We start from the raw sequence: 23,832 nt of genomic DNA on the forward strand, positions 1-23,832 counted from the left end.
CCCTCCCCTTTGCTTCCCTTCTCTTTCTCCCTCTTTCCTTCTTTTCTTTCTTTCCTGCCCCAGCTGATCTCCACTGTTACAAATTTGCTGCAGTGTAGAGCTGAATATTCAAAGGTGACATCAGCCATAGATTTCAAATGATGCATTGGAGCCCAGAAGCAGGGTTTTCTAATCTAAAGGACTGTATCCTCTGTGAAGTGAGGAGAGTCCTCAGCACTTGCAAAGAGAGGGGACAGGAGAGGAGGTACCTTGTGGGGGTAGGTCCAGCAAGAGAAAATAAGGAACACAGTAGTAAGTCATTGGCAAGGAGGATGAGAGAAGAATTATAGGAAAAGTCACAGGTAATCCACAGCCAGGGCAGGGAAGTGTAGGATAACTCAAAGGAGGGAGATGAAATAAGGTAGGGGCATCTTGGGAGACGCTCTTTACTTCTTTTATTTGCAAGATGCTTCTAAAACCTGGTTGCTCTTCTTCACTGTGCCACTGACTGCTCTTATATCTTGAGTTCTCCTTGTAGATGTTGTGTTCCCACCCTTCTCTGTGGGAAGCTTCTCCCATGTGCAAACTTCTGATGCACATGTACATGACACTCTGCTGAGGAATACTGGAAATCCTGTAGCACCAAAGAGCTGGTCTGTAGCAACAGCCCAGCGCTGTTCACAGATGATGGTTTTGACTCCAGGAGGATGCCTTAGCCATTAGTCTTCACCTGAGTTTACCAGCTTAGGCAGGGGCAGCTGTACCACCTTGATTTGCAAGCCTGTGGGTCAGGCTTCTCATGGGGTCTCTAAACTTAACTGTATTATGGAGCCTGGTTGTCTGCACTGATGCATGAGACAACTTGCGAGCCATTTAATCAAACCCTCATTTCACCAACTTATCTCATATTAGTCACTGTCATCATACCTGACATCGCTCCAAAGTCAGTCAGGAATAATCTCCCCATTGCTAGTCCTACCATGAATTTATTTGCTCCTCTTCACCCTTTCAGAACATCTAATGTCCAACAACCTCATAAGATATGGTCCGTATCTCACAAGACTGCTGTATGATTAGAAAATATTTTCTTTGTACTACTGCCAAAGAATGTCTGCAGGGTTGCACAGCAAATGTAGCAAAGGTAGGAGCAGTCTCACTAAGATACACTCCTCAGTCACAAGACTAATTTATCTTCCTTAGATGCACCTTTCTTCTCCACCATGATGAGATTTAATATCTAATCTCTGTACTGAATAATAATATGCCAGCTGTCAACTGCCTGGAATTCTTACACTGGGAGAAAAAATGGTGAATGTATATAAATGACAAAGCAAATTGTACTCTAACAATATTTAGTCTTTGCCAGTCAATACTGGCAGTAAGAACACATGTAACTAAAAATATAAGATTTTATATTAATTGAAATTATGTTGGCTCAATAACATAAAGAGTATATATGCACAGACTTTATTTTAGGCCTGATCCTATTCCTATTTTAAATTCTGACTTCAGATACCTCAACAGCCATTTCTTTTCTCACACTGCTGTAAACAAAGAATAATTCTGGTGAAGCTGCTGTGGCACCAGCAAAGGCCATGGAGTGAGGAAGCAAGCTGGCAGTACTCTGCGAGGAGGGGGCCAGTCAGCCCTATTCCCTCATGAAGTCTGCAAGCAGGAAACAAAGCTTGAAGAGGTGTTTGGGTAGAGCACTTTGCTCTATGCTGCAAGAAGCTCCAAGAGGAAAGCAGTTCCTAGGACCATGCTGTAAACCATCTTGTGTTCTGTCTTTCCTGTCATCCATGTGGGACCTCTTGTGTTCAACTCTGCAGCTCTGTCTTCTACATGAGAGAGAGGCAATAAATTATTTGTACCCTTCCCTGCTTGCTGACTGCTGTGCACAAACAGGCTGGTGATGTTTGGGCCGGCAGTGACATTGAGAGCCCAGCTGTGGTCTGTGCTATTTTTCCCATGCATCTCCCATTTGTGGCTGCAGGGGCTCTGATGGTCTGAGGCTGTCCCTGCTACAGGAGGGCTTTTCCAGAAAACGAGAAGACCTTCTCCTGTGCTGCTGACAAACAATGCCTCATCCAAAGTAACACCACTCAGGTGTCTCAGGTTTCTTTGAAAATGATACCCCAAGTACCTGTTTTGAGCTTGGAGGGGTGGGGAGAAGGGAAAGGAAGTTCTCAGGTGATGGTGTCACAGTGGTTGAGCAGCCAGGCTGTGGCTGGCACATCCCCAAGCTGCTCCACAGCTTGTCCCTGCTGCCTGACTGCTTCCTCCACCACCCTGTGCCAGGCACAGCTGCCCAGCTCTGACAAACCCTACCTTGGGAGAGAGGTTGTGAAGAGGCAGCGAGGCCGTAGCATGGTGAGGGACATGCAGCTCTGGCTGCTGGGGAATATGAACTGGCGGTGTTTTCCTCCGTCTCCCCATGTGGGATCTGAGAGCTGGAGGTTGCTATCGCATTGCAGCCCTGGCTGCTGTTACAGTGCCTTTTGCATAGAGAGCCACTCAGTGACAGTACAGCCCTTCCCAGGCTGATGCCGGATGAAAAGCTTTGTCGTGCAGGTTACAAGTTTTGCGGCACAGTGCATGCTCGTGCTGCAAGTGCCTGCCATGATACTTTCTGCAGCTGCAGTGGCATTGCTGTAGCTGTTTCTGGTCTGGGAAAATGATTTATAAATAGAATTTATTGTTGGTGTATCTCCACTGTCTGTACTAACAGCAGAAGCCAGAGCAAATTGCAGTTGATTTGTTTGTGGTTTACATTGAGTTCATAAATTAACTAGAGAAAAAGGTGAACTATTTGCTGTGTTAAAATATAACTAGGAAAATGGCATAAGGGCAAACTATTTGCCTGAAAGGGAACTTATTTTTGACAAAACTGTATAGGAAGCTTTAGATTGCAGTAGCAGTACTAAAAGCCCTTTTTGATCAGTAGTTTATCTCATACTTGAACACTTACTAGAATTTGTTTCCAAGTCCGAAGGCAAAATTTTTGAGAGGCAAATTAGCTGCAGGACACACAGATGAGTGAACATACAGTGTTTTTTTACTTAACTGTTATTTCTTCAAATGGAAAACACACATTTGCTTTGCATTAATGGCTTCATTGTAATGATTAATGTCTCTGTGTCTTTCTGTGATTATTTTTCACTTAAGAGTGTGGTTACCAGTAACAGTTTGTCAAAAGAAACAAGTGATGGTATATCAGTTATCTCACAAAGCACTAAAAAGTTTTCTTTAATTTTAATCTCTTGTAATAATCCTTTCTGCCTAACATGCATTTCCCTCCTTGCCCATGAGAACAGAGTTAACTTTAAGAATATATTGCAAGTTCTGTGTTTTAACTTGTGTGTGTGGGAGAAGACAATCATAGATGCCTCTTTTATTTATTTACTTATTTTTTAATTTTTATTTTTTCTGTGTGTGACTTCCAGGAACATGTAGATCTTTCCCTGGCAGCATTTCTTGGCTCAGGCTTTCAAGTATCTGATGATATGACCTTTAGGAACCATCACCCTGCAATACAATAAGGTTTGGTGTATTCTGTTTGAAATCGAGTGTTTGGATAGTGGCTGAAGGCTTTGTGAAATTCCTGAGTGAAAGGAACAACATTTTCTAACGCTTGGTGACCTTTTGCATCTGCCGAATAAAAAAGTGGGTAATATTTAAAAAATAAAACTAAAAAAATAACAAACATGCACCTAATTTTTTCCCACAATTTCACATTGGGAAAAAGCCATTATTTTAAAGGAAATAAACTGCCAGGGACTGTGATGGAAATCAATGGAAATGAGGTTGTATATTCCTGGAATTTTACCTAAAAAGCGGAGTACTATTTTTGTCCTTGTTCTTCCAAAGATGTGTGCATGGGCTTTGCCTTACACCACTTAAGCTCACACTAAATGCATTAAGCTCTACAAAAGGACTTTTCAAGATGACCCTTCTAAATACAACTAGTTGTGATATCTTTGTAAGTTACAAAACTTTCCTGGAACTAAGAAACTGTACATACCAGTAAATCAAAACAATTCAAGTATTTATTGTTTGCTAGAAAAAATAATATCAGTTATGTAAACTGGGTTGAAATTTGACTTACGAAAGTATGGCTGAGATCTGTGTGTGGTCCTCCTTCCCTCCCCTCACAACTAATTAATGTATTGATATTTGTCAACTATTTTATGACACCAACTCTAAATCTCTATTAGGTACTCAGTTGCTTACAGAGAAAAACCTGTCAGGAACTGTGTCTTCCACAATGCGCACAGAGAAGGCAGTTTTCACCTATGATGCCATTTAAATTTTGAAAACAATTATTGGCCAGAGCTAGAAAACAGTAACAATTTCTCAGGGGGTTTCATGCATTAAAGGAGAGATGGAGAGCAGGGAATGAAATTTTACAGTTCATTAAGCATTTCTCCTGTTTTCTTAGAGGTGGAATATCTTCATGCAATGCAAATAATAATAAGAGTCTTTGCACGCTGAATCTCTACAAAAAATGACAAGCTTGTCAATTATAGTCCAAGCATGCCTGACACCATGGCCAGGAAACCTGCCCCACCAGTTGCTTGTCATCAAAGTCTTCTTTCATTTTGCAATGAAAGTAAATAAAAAGAATTGTTATGAGGAACAATGGGTGAGATTCACTTGAGCTGGGTTGGGAAAAGCTAAATCACAGTTTTCCAGCCAACCATTTGCATGTGTTTCCAAAGCTTTACTTGGCGATATGTGCAGTGTTTCCATGGTCAATGGGAAGCAGCTCCCAGCCAGATCTCATGTCTTTTGGGCCAGGACAAATCTGACATGTTCTAAACCTTAAGATTAGTGAAATAACATGAATTTAAGTGACTAGTCTTTGGTTGTACTGCTCAAGTAAAAATTCCCAGGATCTCCTAAATGCTAAGATATCGGTAGGAACTTTTTACTGGAGATTATGTATTATGTCATATTATACATGACAATTTTTACCAATTTGTATCCTGAATAAAAATTATACCTATCATACATATTACTACTATTCCCACTAGCACATCTTTGGGAGTAGTATTTATTTTTGTTTTGTTGTTTTTTTTTTTTTTTTTTACTACGAGCTCAGTTTCCCTCCCATCCCTGATCACACAATTGTTTCCAGGACTGCTGCTGGCTGAGTTCAGAGTAAGTCATTGCATTACTAGTTGGGTGGGGAGAGAAGGAGGACCACACACAGATCTAAACCACAGTTTGATAAGTCAGATTTCAATCCAGTTTACATTACTGACTTTATCTTTTCCAGCAAAAAATAAATACTTGAATTGTTTTGATTTACTGACATGTAGCATTTCTTAGTTATAGGGAAGCTTTGTAACCTGTAATGACATCACAACTTCCATGTAAACAGGAAGGTTGAATCTTTCTTCCTACTATACTTGTATGGCTTTTGTTATCATGAAGTGCCTCTTACTCTGAACTAATGTACCCTCACGAGAAGCACGCAAGAGCCGTCAGTGCCACTGCACGAGACACACTGGACTGTACAGAAAGTGGCTCTGGCACATGGGCTGGGTTAAAGCTCCCTGTGAGCATAGGCTGCAGAGAGTACAGCGGTGTGGTTGGCACTGCTGAGTGCTGAAGGATGCCTACAATTCAAAGGGAGTACCCCCTGAATTGCCCAAAGGTGCTCGTGCCCAGGGAATGGTCAGCTCACACCTAAAAGCTCACACACTTATTTTGCAGAAATAAGAGGCATGGATTTCCCTGCCTCTTCCCTCAACTTGAGGGGGTTCACTTCTGTCATATCTTGTAGACAACGCACGGTGGAGATTACAGCACTGAGGTAGACTGGTTGCAAACCCAGACACTGTGTCATTTCTGATGAGAGTGGGCTGTACGGAGAGTGGAATGCAAGTTTTAAAGGTCAAGGAAGAAGAGAAAATTGTCCAAAGTGTTAAAAAAAAAAAAAAAAAAAAAAAAAAAGCAGCTGTGTTCTGGAACAGTGTGTGTTTCCAAAATCTTGCTGCCATGGTCCACCTTAGAAAAACTTTGAAAAACTGAGGCTGACACATCAACAAAGGTCAAATAATGTCTTCTGAAGAGTTGGCAAAGGGAGTATTTATTGTGATGAGAAATGAGCATTGTGAGCATTGAGCTGGTCAGTTATCAATGAGCATCTTTAGGCACAGGAAAATGCACAATTAGCAGAAGTTGTTGACAGTATTTTCATTTGCTTGTTAAGATAACATCTCTCCTGTTCAAGTTCAGCTGGAAGACAGCTATTCTTTCCTAAGCTAGTTTGAAGATTATTCTATTATCATGAGAGTTATACGGTTAAATATGGCAATAGTTAAGTAGAGCCCTCCATCCTCTCCACATGGCTCTCCACATCTCCTCTGAGCAGTACCTTGTACCTGACCGAAGATACAGAAAAAGGCCAGTGACATCTTGTGACTCTCCAGAAGACACACTTTGCAGTAGAGAGGTCATTTACTCTCCGCTCTGCAGAGCCTTCTCAAGGGGGCTTATAATTTTTCTGGACTGATAGGGGTATTTAAGTTGGGGTATAAGATTCAGTTGCTGGAATAGTCTTGTCCCTCCTTTGAAACAATTTGTTTTAAAATGAGAAAATACCATGACAATCTACTGTCCCTAAAGGAACAAAGATTTCTCCGTAACTCTCCATCCTTTAACATGAGCATCAATTATTCACCTGCTAATAACTGCATCTAACAACCCATTCAGCATTCCACACACTGAGAAGGCAGGCACAGATCTTAATTTCTGATCAGAGGAACTAAAGGTTTGCATGTTTTGTGCAGGTGAGAAGGAGGCACAGATGCATGATATGAAGAAGATAAAAGTAGTTCCAAAAAAGATTTAAAAAACAGATAATGGTTTTGGTTACCAAAGACAGAGGTGATGAGCTAGTAATTACTGTTTTTGCTTTACAGACCATAAATTAAACTGATGGGAATTTTAATGGAAAAACCCCTAACCTCCTATTTTCTAGTAAAAATGTTACGTAAAATTTTTACATATGGATTTTTTTTTTTCAGAATTAACAGTAAATATGCATATAAAATTAAACCACATTGACTTCCCAACTGTTTCTGTGTTCAGGAACATGGGCAACAATAGCCACCCATTGCTAATGGTACAGACCTGAAAGCGAACAGTCTGATTTCTCCTTGGCCAGGCCACATCTTAGCACCAAAGCTGCTGTGAAGAAAAATTGTTGACTCCTCTGTGGGTAACAGATATTTGCAAGGATCACCTTCAGGATGATTAGCTTAATCCTCGAAATTCCCCAAAGAACTGCTGGGAAGAAGGGCTCTGAAAACCAGGGTGAGCCACATAGCCAACCTCCTGACTTAGAAGTACCCAATCCTTCCGCCTTAGTCGTGACCTCCCTGACTTTTAAGGTGTTGCTCGACCTGTACAGGAAACGTTTACAGCATCACGGCCGATGGGGAATCCCGTCTCCATGAACAAGGGGATCTTTGCCCTTCAAGCAGAGACTATAGAGAACGTAGTGAGATGCTCCTCTATCACACCGTCATGGCCGATCCACTGGGGTTCACTTCAGGGTATCTCATTAAGGCACCTCTTTACCGCAGCGGCACCTTCAGCAGCAACTGGTACTTTGAAAACACTGCTGGAGAGGGATGCCCCATCCCTGGAAGTGTTCAAGGCCAGGCTAGAGGGGCACTGAGCAACCTGCTCGACTGGGAGCTGTCCTTGCCCATGGCAGAGGGGTTGCAAAGAGATGCTCTTTAAAGTCTCTTCCAACCGAAGCCATTCTGCGATTCTACGATATGCGGAGAAATCTCTGTCCTCCTGAGCCCTGTGAGCAATGTCCCGCAGCGGGGAAAGCATACGAATCCCAGGCGGGCTGGCGGGGTTGGGCCGCGGGGAGGGCAGAGGCGGGGCCGGCGGCAGCGGCCGGGGCACTGCGGAGCCGGCGCGGCGCTCACCGGGCGGGGACTGCACCTTCCCCTCCGCAGAGCGGCGCCGCCCCCCGGCCCCCGCCACACCTCCCGGCCCCCCGCCCGTCGCCCCGCTCCGCTCCCCAGGCGGCGGCGGCACCCGCTGCCCCGTCGCGGCTCTGCCTGCGCCGCCTCGCCATGGAGCAGGGGCCGGCGGGGGGGTCAAGCGCCGCTGCCGCCGCTGCTGCCGCTGCCGGCACCGGGGGTCTGCTCCTGCCCCTGAGCGAGACCGAGCAGCAGCGCTACTCCGAGCTCTTCTCGCGGTGCTGCCCGCCCCCCGAGGCGGCCGCCGGGGGCAGCAGCGTGGGCGAGCTGTTCCGGGCCTCCCAGCTGCCCCCCGACACTCTGCACCAGGTGGGTCCGGCTCCAGCTCGCCCCGGAGCTGGGGGGTGCGGGTGGTTTGGGGGGAGTGCCGGACGGGACCCGCTCCCGCAGCGCTGCGGGAGAGGGGCTGGCGCTGCCTCCGCCGCGGAGTTGGGGGCTGCGGGCGGGCCGGTGCCCCTGCGCTGCCCGCGGGGCCGGGACGAGGGTCCCCTCCCCGGGCAGGTCCCTTTCCCGCAGCGGCGGTGCTGGGGCTGCACCGTGCCCGCTTTCTCCCTCCAGACGGGCTGCGGACAGTGGTGGTGTGCGGCGTCCCCGCGGTTCCGCGCTCCGGGTGCGGTGCGTGAGGGGCAGCCCGTGCCGCCGCGGCGTGCCCCGGGCCGGGCACCCTGATCCCCGGGCGCTCCCGGTCAGGTCGCTGTTGCCGTCGCCTTCCTCAAAAGGGCCCCAAAAGTCATAAAAGCAGTTGTGTGCGCAGAGCTGTAAGGACGTGCGATGTGTTAAACTTCTGGTGTAACTCTTGAGATTTTTTTTTTTTTCCTTCTACGTGTTGTTTCAGTGGAAAAAAAATCTGTGGGTTAAAATGATGCTGCGGGGTTTATGTCAGTTTTTGAGCACGAACACATCACGGTGCGAAGTGTGAGGGTCTTGTCCTGTCAGAGCAGCAAAGCCACAGAAGTCCCCAGGGGGGGCTGTGAGGCAGAACCATCCTAGTTTTGAGGAGAAGCTTGTCTGGGGTGGGAAAAGGCTTGTGCCAGCCATTTTCCAGGGACAGGGAAGAGTCAGACTTGCCTTCTCCACCTGCAGATTAGTAATTTGACTAATGCACTGCAGTTGCATAATACTTCTGACAATAAACTGAACAGAGATGGGATATTCCTGTTTATTTATTTATTTAATTTATTTACATGATTTCTGTTGTTCAGTAGCTTTTACTTACCGAGCAGAAAAAAGTTATGTTGAAAGGGAGCTGATGTAGAGTTGTACCTGGGCATCGCCTGAGGATACTGAACTTATCTACTGCTTTCCTGATAGCTGTTTGGCCATCTCTTAGTGGATGGAACTCTGAACGAAAATACGGTATTTCAAGGATATTTTTCTTCTTGCTTGTGCTCTTTACCAGATCAGTAAAACTAAAATCGTACCAAGCACTATTACTACCTTATAGTGAGCCACACTGTGACCTTGGTCTTGCAGGTGAATTTTGATTGGTGAAAGTAGAGATTTCACATAGATATAACACCAAGACTGGGTCTTTTTGCAAAGAGGATTTTAAGTAAGAAGGCATATATTTAAGAAACTTGCTATGGCCCAGTTACTGCATTTTCCAAAGAAGTGTAGAAAGAACCCTCTTATTTCCACTATGAGATTTCTTACCCTATCATTTAAGTGAAATTTATGATCATATTATTATCGTAGTCTGTTTTTGGGGCCATTTTGATTATAATGTGTGACTTAAGCCTGGAAATGGTGGGGTGAGTTTTTTTGTTTTTAAAATTATTTCCAGGTATATTTATGCTGTGAAGAGGACATTACTGGGAAACAAGCCTGTAATTGGCTTCAGGAATATTCAGATAATAAGGCCTATGGGATCTGGGTCCGTTTCTCTTCCTTCTTCCATCCCCTCCCCCTCTTGTTTATACAGCACTAATCACAGTGGCTTCTGCTCTATGGCTGGAGTGCCTGTCTTCAAAACCCACTGCAGCCAGGTATTCTTATGTTTACTGAGACGCAAAAAAAAAAAAAAAAGGTAATGAATTAAAAAGAAAGAAAGGTGGGTGTTTTGATAGGGAAAATCCCACAACATTGTTTGAGATATTTTTCTGATGCTTTTTATTATCCTCTGAAGATGCAATTTAATATTTTCTCTTTAAAAAATCCTACTATTGTAACAGTTACGGGAGCAGGGCACAGAGGTTCATGGTGTATGTTTTCTCATAGTACAGGGAACACTTCTTTTAGGCAGAGGCAGGTTGTTTGGTTTAATATAATGTGTTTTCTTTGAAATAATTGTTGACCATGAAAGTTTTTGTTTGTTTGTTTGGGTTTTTTTAATGCTTTTTAAAATCACCATCTGTTAGTGCTTCACATACAGGCATCCCTACTGACTGACTGAGAAATGGTCATGCTGAGTTTATTCATGTCAGAAATGGGGAAATTTGGAGCTTGCACAGTCCAGAAGGTACTTAACACCCTTCCCTGGCCCTTGCATGGGCTATAACAAGAGGCAGCTATGGATGGTTTTGTAAGCAATGTGCAATTTACAGCTTTTTATTCTCAAGGTATTCATTGAGGAGTGGTTTTGCAGATCAGGATGCTTCCAGAACTGGCATTTAGTGCCATAGCACTCTCAAACCTGTACTGTTGTCTTCAGTTGTACTTCTGTAATAAGTGGGATGACTTTTTGAGAAAGAAGCAGCCTTTCCTTATACAGTCTTTGATTAGGATTTCTTATAAGCATTATGGGAAATCTCCTTCTACCTTCCTTAATTGTAATGGCAGGGTTTGCTGTCTAGACAAATATCAGGTGGGTGCATCCTGGCTGGAGTTTGGTTTAAAGGTTAGTTGGCTTAATCCAAGAAGTTATATAGATAAAAGAGACTAGGTAACAGACAGCAGGTAGGGAATGTGAGACCATGTGCCAGAAGAGGAAATGCTGAAATAAATGGAAAAAATCCAAGAGCAGTCGGGTCAGTAGGAGCAGATGGTGTGCACCTGAGAGTCCTGGACCTTGCTAAGAATAAGGTGATTGAACATAGATTCATTACACCCAGGCTCATTAAAGCCACCTATTCTCCTGGGCAATAGGGTACAGCAGAGATTGTACCGATTTCACTTAGAGCTGAGATTGAACAATGAACTCGTCAATAGTTAGTTCTGGAAAAAAAGTTGAAGTTAGGACTAAAATGAAAAATGTCAGACACTTCACAGAACAGAGAAGGGCACGACAGGGACAGGAGGGCATGGTTTCATACTTCCCCCATGTATTGAAAGTTTTTGGCTAGCCATATTGTGTGATTAAAAAGATTTTATTTAGACTTGCACAAAGCCTGTGGCAAGATCTTTTACCAGGGGCTTTTAAAGTAGCTCTGTAAAATGTCTATAATTTCTTGCCTGAAAGATCTGTGCTGAGGTTGTTTTTATTTTAATTTTTTTTACAATATTTATGTAGAAGCAGGAAGGAGCAGACTAGTCATTCACCATGCAGTTCTATAGTCTGTGAGAATTAGAAGAAACTCAACAGCATCAGCTGGAGATATATAGATATATATATATATATATATATGCACACCCACGTTGGTCAAGTAGAAGATGGTGTTCCCTGTGCTTCAAGAAATGAATTTATGCAAAGAGAAAAACAGTCTTGGAAAAAAACCCTGTTTTAAAGTCACGGGGCCCACAAAAATATCACTGAAGTGAAGGTCATCCCACAGCATACTTTGTCACATAGATCAATATTGGTAACCCCTCTTACATGGGGAGAAGGCAGGCAGAGGTGTGGGAGCAGTTGGAAGGAAGGGATGAGTGAGGGTAGCTCAGGGCAGGAGGCACTGCTAATGGCCATCACTAGATAACAACAGGTTCGTGTGCCCACGAGGGCAAACTCCCTCTGGGGTTTCTGGCGCATTCCTTGGAAGAATCTATTTGGTTGTGCTCCCTGAGTGCATTGGAATGTCAATACTCCACACTGTCCGAAGGTGCTGACAGTGGCTGGTTTGCCTTGTCTTGGTTTGGGCTGCCAGGGAGTACGTACAGCCTTACAGCCTCTGCTCCTGAGTCTGGGACCCCATAGTGCATTTGTTACGGGTACCAATGGGCTGATATCTGCAGGGATTTCAGATAAAATATTGCTTTACAGAGTCAATGCCCACTGATCAGCAAAGGAAAGGTACCTTGTGCTAGTTTTACTGTTTGTTGATATTCCTGTGGTCTCTGAATATTTTGTCCTAAAAAATTAAGGAGCAGAATTGGACTAGAGATTTACACTGAAATGCTTATTTCTTTTCATTAGTTTCTGACTTATTTGATTGATTCTCACTTGGTTGTCTGATGTTATCTTTAATTCTCAGCTTTATAAACCTTATTCTTATTTGTGGATGTGGCACTATCAGCACAGAGATCCAGTTTTCTTAATAAAATGTGTTCTTTCCTCTGCAAATGAACACACTGTGTTATTTTGAGCTCTGAGGATGACAAGTACTAATTGTGTGATACTGGAGCTGTACAGGCACTGCATTTTTTAGCTGGGACTCTCCTTCCAGCACTGTGTGAATAGGGAACACAGACCAGCGATCGTGCTTTTCTTCCACAGGCTTCGTGAGTTAATTTGTGTTTATTGTGCCTTGTCTCTATAGTTACAGCTCTACAGTTTAACTGTATTTTTGTGTTCAAAAAGGAGAAGTGAGAATAGACTAAAAAAAAAAAAATTAAGTTGATATTTCTTTGGAAAAATGCCAGTAAGGATTGGCTTTCTGGTTTTTTTTTTTTTTTTTTTTTTTTTTTTTTTTTTTTTTTTTTTTTTTTTTTTTTTTTTTTTTTTTTTTTTTTTTTTTTTTTTTTTTTTTTTTAATTCCATGAGGATAAATTACTACCTACATGATAGCTGGGGTGGGAATAACTTTCTGCCTCAAACAGGGAGAAAAGAACAAGAACTGTGGCAGTTACAGTATGAGCTGTGTAAGTGAAGAAAATCTGGATTTAATGGTACTTTACCAAAGATGAAATTTGCTCTGTTGTAGCTGTTGACAGAATGTGGCATTATGGTAGTGCTGGCAGTGTGATTTAGCTGACTGAACAGCAGGTTCGTCAAAAAGTGGTGTTAGAGAGAAGTGGCATCCTACTGACATCTTTGAGCCAGGAAGAAACAAAAGCAGGGTACAACTTTAAGTAAGTGATGCAGCAAGAAGAGGAAAGGAAAACTGATATTTCAGAATCAATACTTCTGGCCGCAGTCTCCTAAACTGTCACTGCCTTTCTAGAGTCACAGGCAAACATGTGTTTATGTCAGTAGGATAATTAATAACCCAGATGTAAAAACCATGGCAGTATTATTATAAAAAAATTTATAAACGGTAACAAAGTAAAAGGTAAAGATTCACCTGAAGCAACCTTGATGTGTTCCAAAAAGAAAAATAAATTGAGGTCGTCGTACATCTTTAAACTATTTTTTAGCATTTAAACTATCACTTCATAGTCACTGCTTCAAGATGAGACATTTTGAGTGCCTCAGCATTGAGATACACAGTAGATGATTCGTAGGAGCCGTTCCTTCCCAAGTGTGTTTCAAATCACACTGTAAAACCAGAGACTCTTAGACCTGCTTGTCACAGGTATCCAGTGGGATGGTCAGAATTAGCCTGGCCAGGGTCTGCAGCCTTCAGTGATTAACCATCATAACAGCCAAGTGTCAATTAATTATTTCATTCTCTGAGTAAATAATGGCGTTGCTATGCCCGTGATTTAAAATAACTGCAAGGGGGATGGAGAAAAAAGTTCCATAGGGTAGTTTTCTTCGTGAGAGGCTGCTGTAGTATGAAGCAGGGATGATGAAGAACGGGTTTTATTTTTACAATTTAAGTAAGTAGTTTTGTCATGGGACTTACATAAGTGCAGTGGTGTTCACTAAAGTTTTGATATAACCCTTTCTGCTCTTGCCTGTATCTACCGCAGTATGCTGTCAGTATTGTGATATATATACACAGATTGATGATCTTGCCACAGTCTGTTTTGCAAAGGAGATGTTGAACAGAGAATTCACTTCAGTGGTTGAGTCTGGTGAAAACACCCCCCCACAAAAAATGGTATAAAGGTGGTATAAACTCTGAACACATGAATTTAGCTGAGCTGAAAAACTTAGTCAAGATAGAAATGCTTGTTCCATCTTTCATGAATCTGTGGCAAGGAATCAGGATAAATAACCTATTTAAATTTAAAACACTATGATTTGAGAAATACAACTGATGTTATATTTGTAAAGCAAGATCCTTTGATGTATTAACATCTAAACATGCCAGCAGTATGGTAAAATAAAACATTAATGAGCCATATGTGCTAGTTCAACTCTTGAAGACAGTGAAAGAGTTGAACAGCTGAGTTAGTGGATAATTAACTAGAAAAGGTTGCTGGAGTAGAAAATCAACTGTGGACAAATAGTAATCCCCTCTTCCTGAGCAGGGCGAATATTTTTTTTCCCAGTATATTCAGCAGCATTCTTGGTGACCACTGCATAAAATTGAGAACTCTGTTGAGAATAACTTCTTCTTTGCTTATTGTTATTTTATTCCATTTTTATTTTTTTTCCTGACATTTAGACATGATGATGATGATGTGGAAGGATGTGGTGGGATGAGATCCATTAGTTCTGTGAACTAGTAGGACACAGTGACCAGAAATAATTGGCTAAATCAGTAACTGCAAATTATATTTACTTAATTTATCAAAGTGTCTAAAAGACAAAACGTATGTTTATAAATCCATTTGTAGTTTATATTTCCAAATCTTTGTACATATAAGAAATGTGTGGCTTTTTTTTTTTTTTTTTTTTTCAGTAGAGGAAGGCTGCCTGTGTATTTTTAAATGGATTCCAGTTTTTAGCTAAATTTGACTTTGCATATATCACATGTGCCTACACAAGCAGGTGTGTCTCTTATTAATAGAGAAAATTTAATATTTTATAGGAACTGAGATGTATATTACATTTCTGATAAAGTAAGTATTAAAATGTATATTAAGTGATGTAGTTGCTTAAATGTGTTTTAATGTTACCATAGTTACTCAAAAAGAGCAAGAATCTTGTTTTAACGATGACCAACTAATGAGACATATCTTTATCTAGAAAAGTGTGAAGTTAAGGTCTTATCTCTTGGAACTTAAATAATATTTTAAATAGCTTATTTTTCCCAAGAATCTGCCTTGCAAACATTAAAGTTAGGATGCTTCATACTACCAGTTGTTTCAGTCTGGGTGGTGCATTTGGAGAGGTGCGTTGAAGGTGCTGCCTCTGACAATGACAAGTGGTGTCACTGCACAGAGCACACCGGTGGCGTGTTGCGGGTGCTCTCTGTTAGCAACAAGGCTGCTTAAAACTACCCCAGGATTACGCACTGGCTGCCTGACAAGTCGTCTCTTGTACTTGTTTGAACCACTCAGACCTTCATAATGAGCACAGATCACTGAACAGAGAGCTACAGGAGTGCCCCAAGTACAGCAGCGTGACGAGCAAATGCCTTTAAAAAATAAGGGGTGCGTGGGGGTCCTGAGAAACTTTAGATAGCTTGACTACCAGAGCACATCTGCAGTGTTTTCTTCTGCTGCTTTATTTTTTTATGTCCGTGGGATTTTTTCTGCCCTGAGCAATCTTTCGCTATTCAAAAAAAGCTGTGAATGTTGGTTCTAGTATCTTTGTGTCTGTGTAGTCCTATAGGGTCGATGTGCAGTACTTGGTTGCTCCTCTTCCCTGACAGAGAGTGGTGGGGAGCTACTCCCTTGAGCAGAGCCGTGTTGAAACGCTGGATTGAGGACTTGAAAACCCCACTGGTTTGGTGGCACTGAAAATTTAGAGTCACCTAATGGGAAACACTTGACTGAGCTTGAATTCAAAGTGTCTGAGCATGACCCATAGTGTCTTCTTGCTCACTAAAGTATTAGTCATGAAGCTGAATTCTGCTTTCAGTAGCAAATGTCTGTAACATTACTTTATTATTATGATTATAAATTTCAAGTGTTTTTTTGGCATAAGCCTTTTGAATTGATTTACCTTTTTTTTTAATCCTTTCTTTTTCTTAAAGTGTCTTTCCACACCAAGAAACATTAGATCAGCTTTGGCATGGGCAACATTTCACATTTCATGCATTATTTACTTCTGGCATAATTTACACAGTGATGTCCTATGGAAGCCAAGATGATATTTCAGAATAAAACAACGTGTCTAATCATTTGCAAAACAGAGTGACTGCTGTGGGCTAACAATTAGAGTCAGAATTATTTTGTTATGAACAGTAACAGCAGTGGATCAGTAAAAGGTGAAGGACTTCGAGGTTCCAAATACCTGAAATAAAAATAAAAGGGGAAAGAGGCCAAAACTCAATAGTGTGATTCTATATATTTTATTTATATTTAATTTTTTTTTTTTTTTACTTGCCCTCCTCTGAATAATTGCTGCCTTTGGAAGCACATCTTTGTTTTAATAGCTATAGGCTGCTTTTCCTTTACTGTGTATGGATAGAAATGCAAATACAAGTCTTGATATAAAATGTGCTGTAAAATCTTGGTGTACTGTGCATGGGCACTGGAGATGATGTCACCTTTGACTCTGGTGTTGCTGCTTTGAAGTCCTGTGCTCTTCAGCTGAATTGAGGATAGACACCTGGTTTGGGCCCAAACAAGTAGGTTCTCACTGACTGAATGATGCATTTCTGCACATAAGCATGTTGGGTGAAATAGCGATAGTCTTAGTGCTGTGTTTAGTGCTGTAGAAGAGGAAAAAATTGACCTGCTTTTCCAAGTGATGTGTTGATTCCAACTAGAGGTACATGGGATATAAGATAAGGAAGGGCAGGAAGTGTCTTCTACATACACTATGTGCAATGGAATTAGTGACAAGGGTATGCCTTCAGTTAAGACTGACAACTCTTCAGTCTTATAAAAATAGTCCATAATTCTCAACTAAAGAAGGTCTTTAATATGTGTTATTGATTAAGATAACAGCACAACTGTAGAAGGTACTGTTTTGGGTGTTTGCTGCATTGCCTTTAAAAAGACCTGCTGTAGTTCTAAGCACTAGGGAAATGAACTCAGGAAACATGCCAAATGTGATAAAAAAGGAGGGGTACAGGAAGCATCAAGGTTTTTTGGGGGTAGCCAGTCTAAAAAATGACATTACAATAACTATGGAAGAAAGTAGTTCATTTTAGAAAATTTTGATGCAATGGGAGATAAGTCTGTAAGAAATTTGTTTGTGGCAAAAATGCATCATATGTCCCAGAGTTTGTGGTTTCTTCTGTACGAGTTAAGTCTCATATTGTCTAAAAGTGGATCAGAACCTGGAACTGCATTTTTATAGGAAATGCCAGAATTTCTTCTGTTGTTCTAGGGCAAAGTTAATGATGAGAAGTGTTTGCAAGAGACGTTACTTTGGAAATGTTTAAAAACTTGTAATTTGTTGACTTAAATCAAAACACTTTGTTTTGAAATGCTTGGATATTGAAGCACTGTGACATCTAAACACATAAATTTTGGGAAAGAGGTTGTTCGTGTGCATCATCTCTTGTTCCTTTCCTTTCCTTAGACTAATTCTACCAATACTGGTAGTTATGGTGGCCAGGCAGCTTGTTCAGAAGGGAGACTGTGGTGCCTCAAAAATGTCATCTGCTGAGGAACCACAAGGTTTGAAACATCAAAACATCTGCTTCCACAGGAGACTATGGTACCTTTGTATTAAGGTGACCTGGAAAAAAACCATTTTGGTTCCAGGCAGAAATTTGAAAGGCTCATGGGAATTGTAATGTGGTTTTTTTTGGTTTTTTTTGGTTTTTTTTTTCAGGAAGAGGTTTGAGATGACTAGATCTGGTGGCTGCCATCTAGATGGAGAGGATTTGTCAGGTTTTCCATGTGGTGGTTGTCACTTCTTGGATACTAACTCCTGTGTTTTTTAGCAACTTGAAGTGCTTTCTGCCGTTGCATTCAGAATGAAGGAGACACCAGCTGTCAGATCTGCCTTGCAGAGCTGACCATAATTGATTCTCATTCTGAGAAGTGGGAAGCAAATGTTTAAATCTCTGAAGAGTGGGTTTTTCTGTCATCCTTGAAGGTTGTGGAAGACCCGCATAAATGTAGCTGCTAGAAATGTTCTCCTGTTTAGCTATGTGGACATGTCCCATATGTCCAGGCTGTCTGTTCTTCTCTTCTGTAAAGTCTGAATTCAGTATTAATGGTAAAAAAATTTTCCTTTGGACTGAAAATACAGTAATTCCCTTCTTAAAAAGAGTAAGTGGGAGAAACTGAATAGAAGCCTAGTCCAGAGTGATAGTGTATTTCTGAAGGTCATTGTGGGCTGACTTCTGGGTTACTGCCTGGGGTCCTTTCTGGGCTTGGTACCTGTGATGTTTATGCCTCACAGCAGTTTTCTGTGCTTCTGGTACTTATATGAGGTCCCTTGTGGTTCTAGGAGGAAGCATAAAGAACAGATAGATTAAGAGTTACCTAAGGCTAAGGGAGCTGGGAAGTAGGTAGAAGCAGGGCAGCAGTGAATCTCATTAGGAGCAGTGGATGTTAAAGAGATTTGAGGAGAAGCTTGGAAGAGTCATCCAGGTGGCCACTGTGGGTATTGGGGGATGTCTGGTTTGGGAGAAGATCAGAAGGCAAAAATAAATAAATCCCAATTATGTTGTTAACAGTTGCTCTCTGTTGTTGAGTAATAAAAGGCAGGGTCCAGGAAGATTGTTGTTTCTGTTTTTTATTAGATACTTTAGATATCATGGGGATGAGCAGGTTATAAATATAAATGTCTGCTGCAAATGGAAGGTGGAAGACGCTTGAACCTGGTAACCTTCAAAAAGTGATAACGTAAGGTTTAAAATTACGCTGAGATCTGAAGCTTCCTGCAGAGTCCTTGGGTAGTCCCATGTTGATAACAAGAGAAAGACCAAACCCAAAACAAATAAACAACCCCCCAAACCTTCTCAAAACAAAGCAAATCTCAGTGCCAAAGTCTTACCCAATTTTCAGGTTGTTTCTTCCAAAGTGCTACCAAGGTTAGAAATGAAGAGAGCCCCACGTATTTTTCTACACCTGATATATGACGGAGCTGTACCACTGTGACCAATAGTATGCTTGGGGTTTTTTTTGCAGTTGCATTGTATCCTGCTGGTACCCTTGTTTAACCATGGATTTCTTTTTAAAAACAGCACTAGATCATTATTCTGGAGATACAGTATACCTCTAAAATAATATAGCTGTGAAGTCATGCCTGTCAAAACATGTTTTGAGTGTTGTAACAGGAAGGAACTGGGATGGGGGAGCCTGGGGTGATGATGTTACAGCACCTGCTACCTCACAGTGTGACAAGTCCCAGGTTCACTGGCCAGAGCAAATGTTTCAGGAAAGGAAAGAGCGGCACTGGGCAGTGCTGATGTCAGCAGGAAAATAATTCAGTGTTATTTACATCAAGTTATCAGTCCCTTATTTTCCTTCTCTCTCTCTCAGCTCCCTCCTCCTCCCACAGCTGTATTATAGTAATTATATCTTTTATTTGATCTAGTCTAAATCAGGACTGTCCTTGAGGAGGATATTCTCCAAATGAATATTTTTCCATAGGAAATACTCATTAGCTGTTTTTAGACTGCATTACTTACTGTGCATATATTTGATTGCAGGGGAAGTGTGCAAGAGGTAAAGCTTTAAGTTAAGTCTATCAAGGCACTGTGTTTTAGTATAAGTACTGAATTTAATCCCTGCAGCAAAATAGGTCACTCTAGACATTGAATGAAGGTCTTCAGGTACTGAAGGACAGACCTTAAAGTAAGTATCTGTGAGAAAAGGAAACATCTGAAAGGGCACAAGTAGGCGACAGGTTTGTGAATCTTTCTGGGTTTTTTTGGCCACTACATAGTTTAAATTTTATAATTAAATTATTTGGCAATACATAAGTGCAGATATTAGTAACAATCAAATTAATACTTGGGCATGGTAATACTTGTATTGTCCTTCTAGTAGCTTGATCACTCATGGTAAGTTAAGTTTCAAAACATGATTGTTTGACATTTTAGTGAAGAGAAAGAGGAGCAATGTGTCAAGGGTTGTAGATCTGAAATACATTTAAAGAATTGGATGAGTGGTGATATCTAGCTTTCTGTGTTCCCAATTCCCTTCCAAATGGAAAATTCTGGTAATATATAGAGCCCTAAATAGATAGTTGCAGGACTGTCCTATGCTCAGATTGGCGCTGACCCAGAGCAGCATTTCTACAGTTTCCACAGCGCTGTCTAGTTGAATGGCATGGATGGTATGTGACTGTAGGGAGAAGAACTTTGTTTGGAGCAGTGAAATTATTTGTGCCAGCTCTAAATCCTTGAAATTTGGCTTTGTTTCCTGATGACTTCAGCAAGACAACATATGTTGCAAGAAACATTGTACAGAAATTTTGATTTGTAGAAGAACAGTAAGCCGTTTTGAAAACAGGTCACCAGTGCTGTAAGATGTCCAGGGCTATAGTTTTATAGTGAAAGAACATAATGGAGTTCAAAGGAAAGGTGTGTTTGAATCATAAGCTAATATGCTTTGCCACAGTGAACCACTTCCCAAACTTAAAAAATTAGGTTGAAAAACCTAAAATGGCTTTTCAGTGCCATGTAGTATAAAACGTTTCTTTTTCTTTTCTGCTTATGTTTCTGCTCTGTTTGAATTTTCTCTGTCAATGCTTTTAATAAATTGTTATGATAGTTTCACTTTCTGTTGAGTTGCCCTTTTCTTATGGTCCATCTAAAACTGCTGCAAATGTGATGCTAGAAGTACTCATTTGCAATAGGAGCATTCAGTGTACCCCTCTGTAGCAGCAGTAGCTCATTTATTACCAAGGTTGCAAGCAGAATGTGGTGTCTATTTATATCCTTATGTGCACACCCATCAGCCTCATTAACCATTAAATAATCAAATGGCTGAAGACACCTTTGAGTTTCTGAGTGTGTAATGTATACTACAGGGAAGGTATCCTTCATCTGGTTCCGTATTAGGGGCTTGCTTAACATGTCCCTCTGCTTTTTATTCAGTTCAAGGCTTTACCCCCTGCCAGTTTACTGACTTACAAACTAATCATCTTTTTGTTCTTTTATATGGCTAACCACAAGGTCTTGCTTTCTCCTGTATAGCTGTCTGATTTCAGCTCAAAAATGGGCACAAAAATGAGATGTTCTCCTTTATTACTACTTATTCCACTTCATCTTTATTACTGTAATCTAAAATTTGCCAATTTCCCATGTCACAGGCTGGGGTTTCTTTGGTCTGGTTTTCGAAATAGGTGACACTTGTGCAATGATGCTGTTTAATTCATCCCAGTAATAACTTCTGAATTTGTTAACTATTCAGGAAAATTTGAAGAAAATTGAGAGACTTCGAAGAGTTCCTGAAGTTATGTGGAAGACCTAAGTCATTTGGTAGAAGAAAACCCATTTTCCCACTGAGAGAAAGGTCCCACAATGAAGTCAACCCATTGACTTCATTAAAGAATCCATAGAGGAATGTCAGCTGAAGAGAAAGATCTGTAGAAAGTTGGGGTTTGTAAGTTTTGCTGCTCATAGACAACTTTTTAGAGCTGATATAGGCTGCCCAGGGAAGTGGTTGAGTCCCTGGAGCAGTGCTGGGTTAGCAGTTGAGCTCAATGATCTTAAGGCTCTTTTCCAACTTAAATGATTCTGTATTTCTAAATACTGGTGTGGGCATGAGATAAAAGATGACCATAGAATAACATTTTAAAAATTACTGTGATGATGAGTGGAGAAGAGCAAAAGGGAAAGGCGAGAGTCTCCATATCTGCTCTGTCGCTATTTTTTTGCCCCCTCTTTGCTCCCCCCATCTCTTCCCACGCAGTTCCACCTGCACTGCTCTTTGTTCCCCTTGTCTCCAGCTGGCGACTTCCACCAGCCAAGAGAGCTGCTGGTTCAGCATTTCTCTGCATCTGCCAGGAAATAAATAAATAGTGGGAAGAGAAACGGAAGGGATGTGTTCTTGCTCTTTTTGTCAGCTTTACTTAGGGCCTTTTTTTTTTAATTGTATGTCTTGCAAAAATGTATTACTGTGAGAAGATTTCCTTGAAACTTGAGCTGAATCCTGTCGCCTCCTTGGTTTCCTTAGTTCCCTGGCATTAAGAAAAATGCAAGTGCTTCAGCATTGATGCTGTGGAGATGGATTCTCATATACTGGGATAGTAAATAGGCTGCCACCACTGAAAGTTGTAATGGAGCCCCCTAAGGGCTTGCCAGGACTTTTGTTTGAGGACACCCCTTGCCCATGGAGTGCTTTGCAGGGTGAGCTGCACCTGCAGCCCCAATTTGATCCCTGCAGGGCTTTGGGAACTGTCTGCCTCTCTGTCCTATAAATTCCCTCTAACTCCCTGTGAAGCTGAAGACAATGTGCCCCAGCACTATTTTGGATCCTTTTGTGACAGTTCCTTCTCCTAGTGTTTCCAGCCTTTTTGACTGCCATCTGCCTGAGAGCTGGAGAGAACATGTTTGTTCCTTTTTTTCCCCTCATTTTTTTTTTTAAATTGTACTTAGGCCCAGGTTCCCTGTAACCCCAAAAGATGTCTCAGCTTATATTGAGGATTCAAATGAACAGGTGGATTATCCAAGGCACAACAAGCAGGTGAGCCCCTCACACACCATGGGCCAGCTCAGTGTGTTGCATTTGATGGCTGCCTCTAAATTAAATATCAAAGTTCATTGCCATTGGCTCATCCCTCATTGGTTTTTGTGAGGAGGCAATAATTTCTTCATCCATGTCTGACAAGTCTAGATCATGTAGCAGTGGTTTCCCTGCAGGAAGTTTCACTGCCTGTGGTGAGGGAACTGCCCTAGTTTTGCTGGCATGCAGGAGATTCTCCTGTGAGCTTAAGTCTCCTTTGCAGCACAATTATCTTAATACAGAACATTTCACTAGTGATGGATAGATCTCATTAATTATGCCCATATCTATTTCATTCTTAATTAAGAGAATTGTGTAAATTACTAGAAGTATTTACAGGTTTTGTTTATTTATCTTTAATAAAATTCAGTGGTTTTCATTATGAGTAAAAACAAGTAATAGGCTTTCCTTAATTTCTTACTATGTTTCTGTTGCCTGTTTTTCTGCACTTGAAAGGAACATACATCTTACTTTTAAACTTCCATTATAGAAATGTTCAAGTATAAACATTGTGGGGAAATACTTTCTTGTACAAAACCTGCACAGCTGTGTCCAGTGGAATTTAAAAATAGCAAACTTCACCATTCAAAACTTCACCATGGCAAAAGAACTGTTGCTAACACTAAATCTTGGAAGAATTATGTAACATTATCTGATTATGAGTCAAACTTTCCTTGACTATGTACCTTTTGACTTTGTAAATGTGTTCTAGGTCTTGAGCTACACAACATGTTTGTGACATGGTTAGTTTGAAAGACTGTTTGGAATGCAAAATAACTTCAGGATGTGAGGTCCTGTATGCTTCTGTTTAACCAACTTTCCTGATCTAGAGAGAGCTTTGTGCATGTTCTCAAAATTCCAAGGCTGAGCATCCTCTGAAAAGCAGGAAGTGAGCAATGAGCTGTGCACATCTTCATACCTGTAGCTCTGCTCAGTTAGGTCTGAACATCTCTCCACTCTGCTTCATTACTGAGTGGTTCTTGAAGTGCAAGAAACTGGTAGGGAGTAACACCAGTGAATCCGGAGTGATCACAGCTCCCTTTAACATACAGAAGAAAGAGGGTTTGACCATTAGCAAGAGAGGCTGTCCAGTAAGACAGGACTTTGTCACTTTTACTTTTCGAAGTGTCACAGTGAAAAAAAGAAAGAATAATCAGTAAAAGCATGCCTGAGG

General features: G+C 41.4%; 1 protein-coding gene and 1 long non-coding RNA gene across 3 annotated transcripts in view; both read left to right on the forward strand.

Moving 5' to 3' along the window:
- LOC114065013 overlaps positions 1-3,605 on the forward strand; it is a 24,065-nt gene extending 20,460 nt beyond the window's left edge. The window contains exons 2-4 of one of the 2 annotated variants that reach the window (XR_003572854.1): positions 506-632; positions 992-1,120; positions 3,423-3,605. This is a non-coding gene — a long non-coding RNA (uncharacterized LOC114065013). The remainder of the gene's footprint in view (positions 1-505; positions 633-991; positions 1,121-3,422) is intronic. The other variant, XR_003572855.1, reaches the window with a different exon arrangement.
- Positions 3,606-8,035: 4,430 nt separating this feature from the next.
- The window catches only part of REPS2 (RALBP1 associated Eps domain containing 2), a 91,807-nt gene continuing 76,010 nt past the window's right edge, over positions 8,036-23,832 (forward strand). Inside the window, exon 1 of the mRNA XM_027898570.1 lies at positions 8,036-8,297. Within this exon, the coding sequence (XP_027754371.1) occupies positions 8,082-8,297 (216 nt within the window). The 5' untranslated portion in view covers positions 8,036-8,081. The remainder of the gene's footprint in view (positions 8,298-23,832) is intronic.

The sequence above is a fragment of the Empidonax traillii genome, unplaced genomic scaffold (genome assembly GCF_003031625.1).
Source record: "Empidonax traillii isolate 1590-97213 ecotype Southwest subspecies unplaced genomic scaffold, ASM303162v1 scaffold605:size788243, whole genome shotgun sequence".
Lineage (NCBI taxonomy): Eukaryota > Metazoa > Chordata > Aves > Passeriformes > Tyrannidae > Empidonax > Empidonax traillii.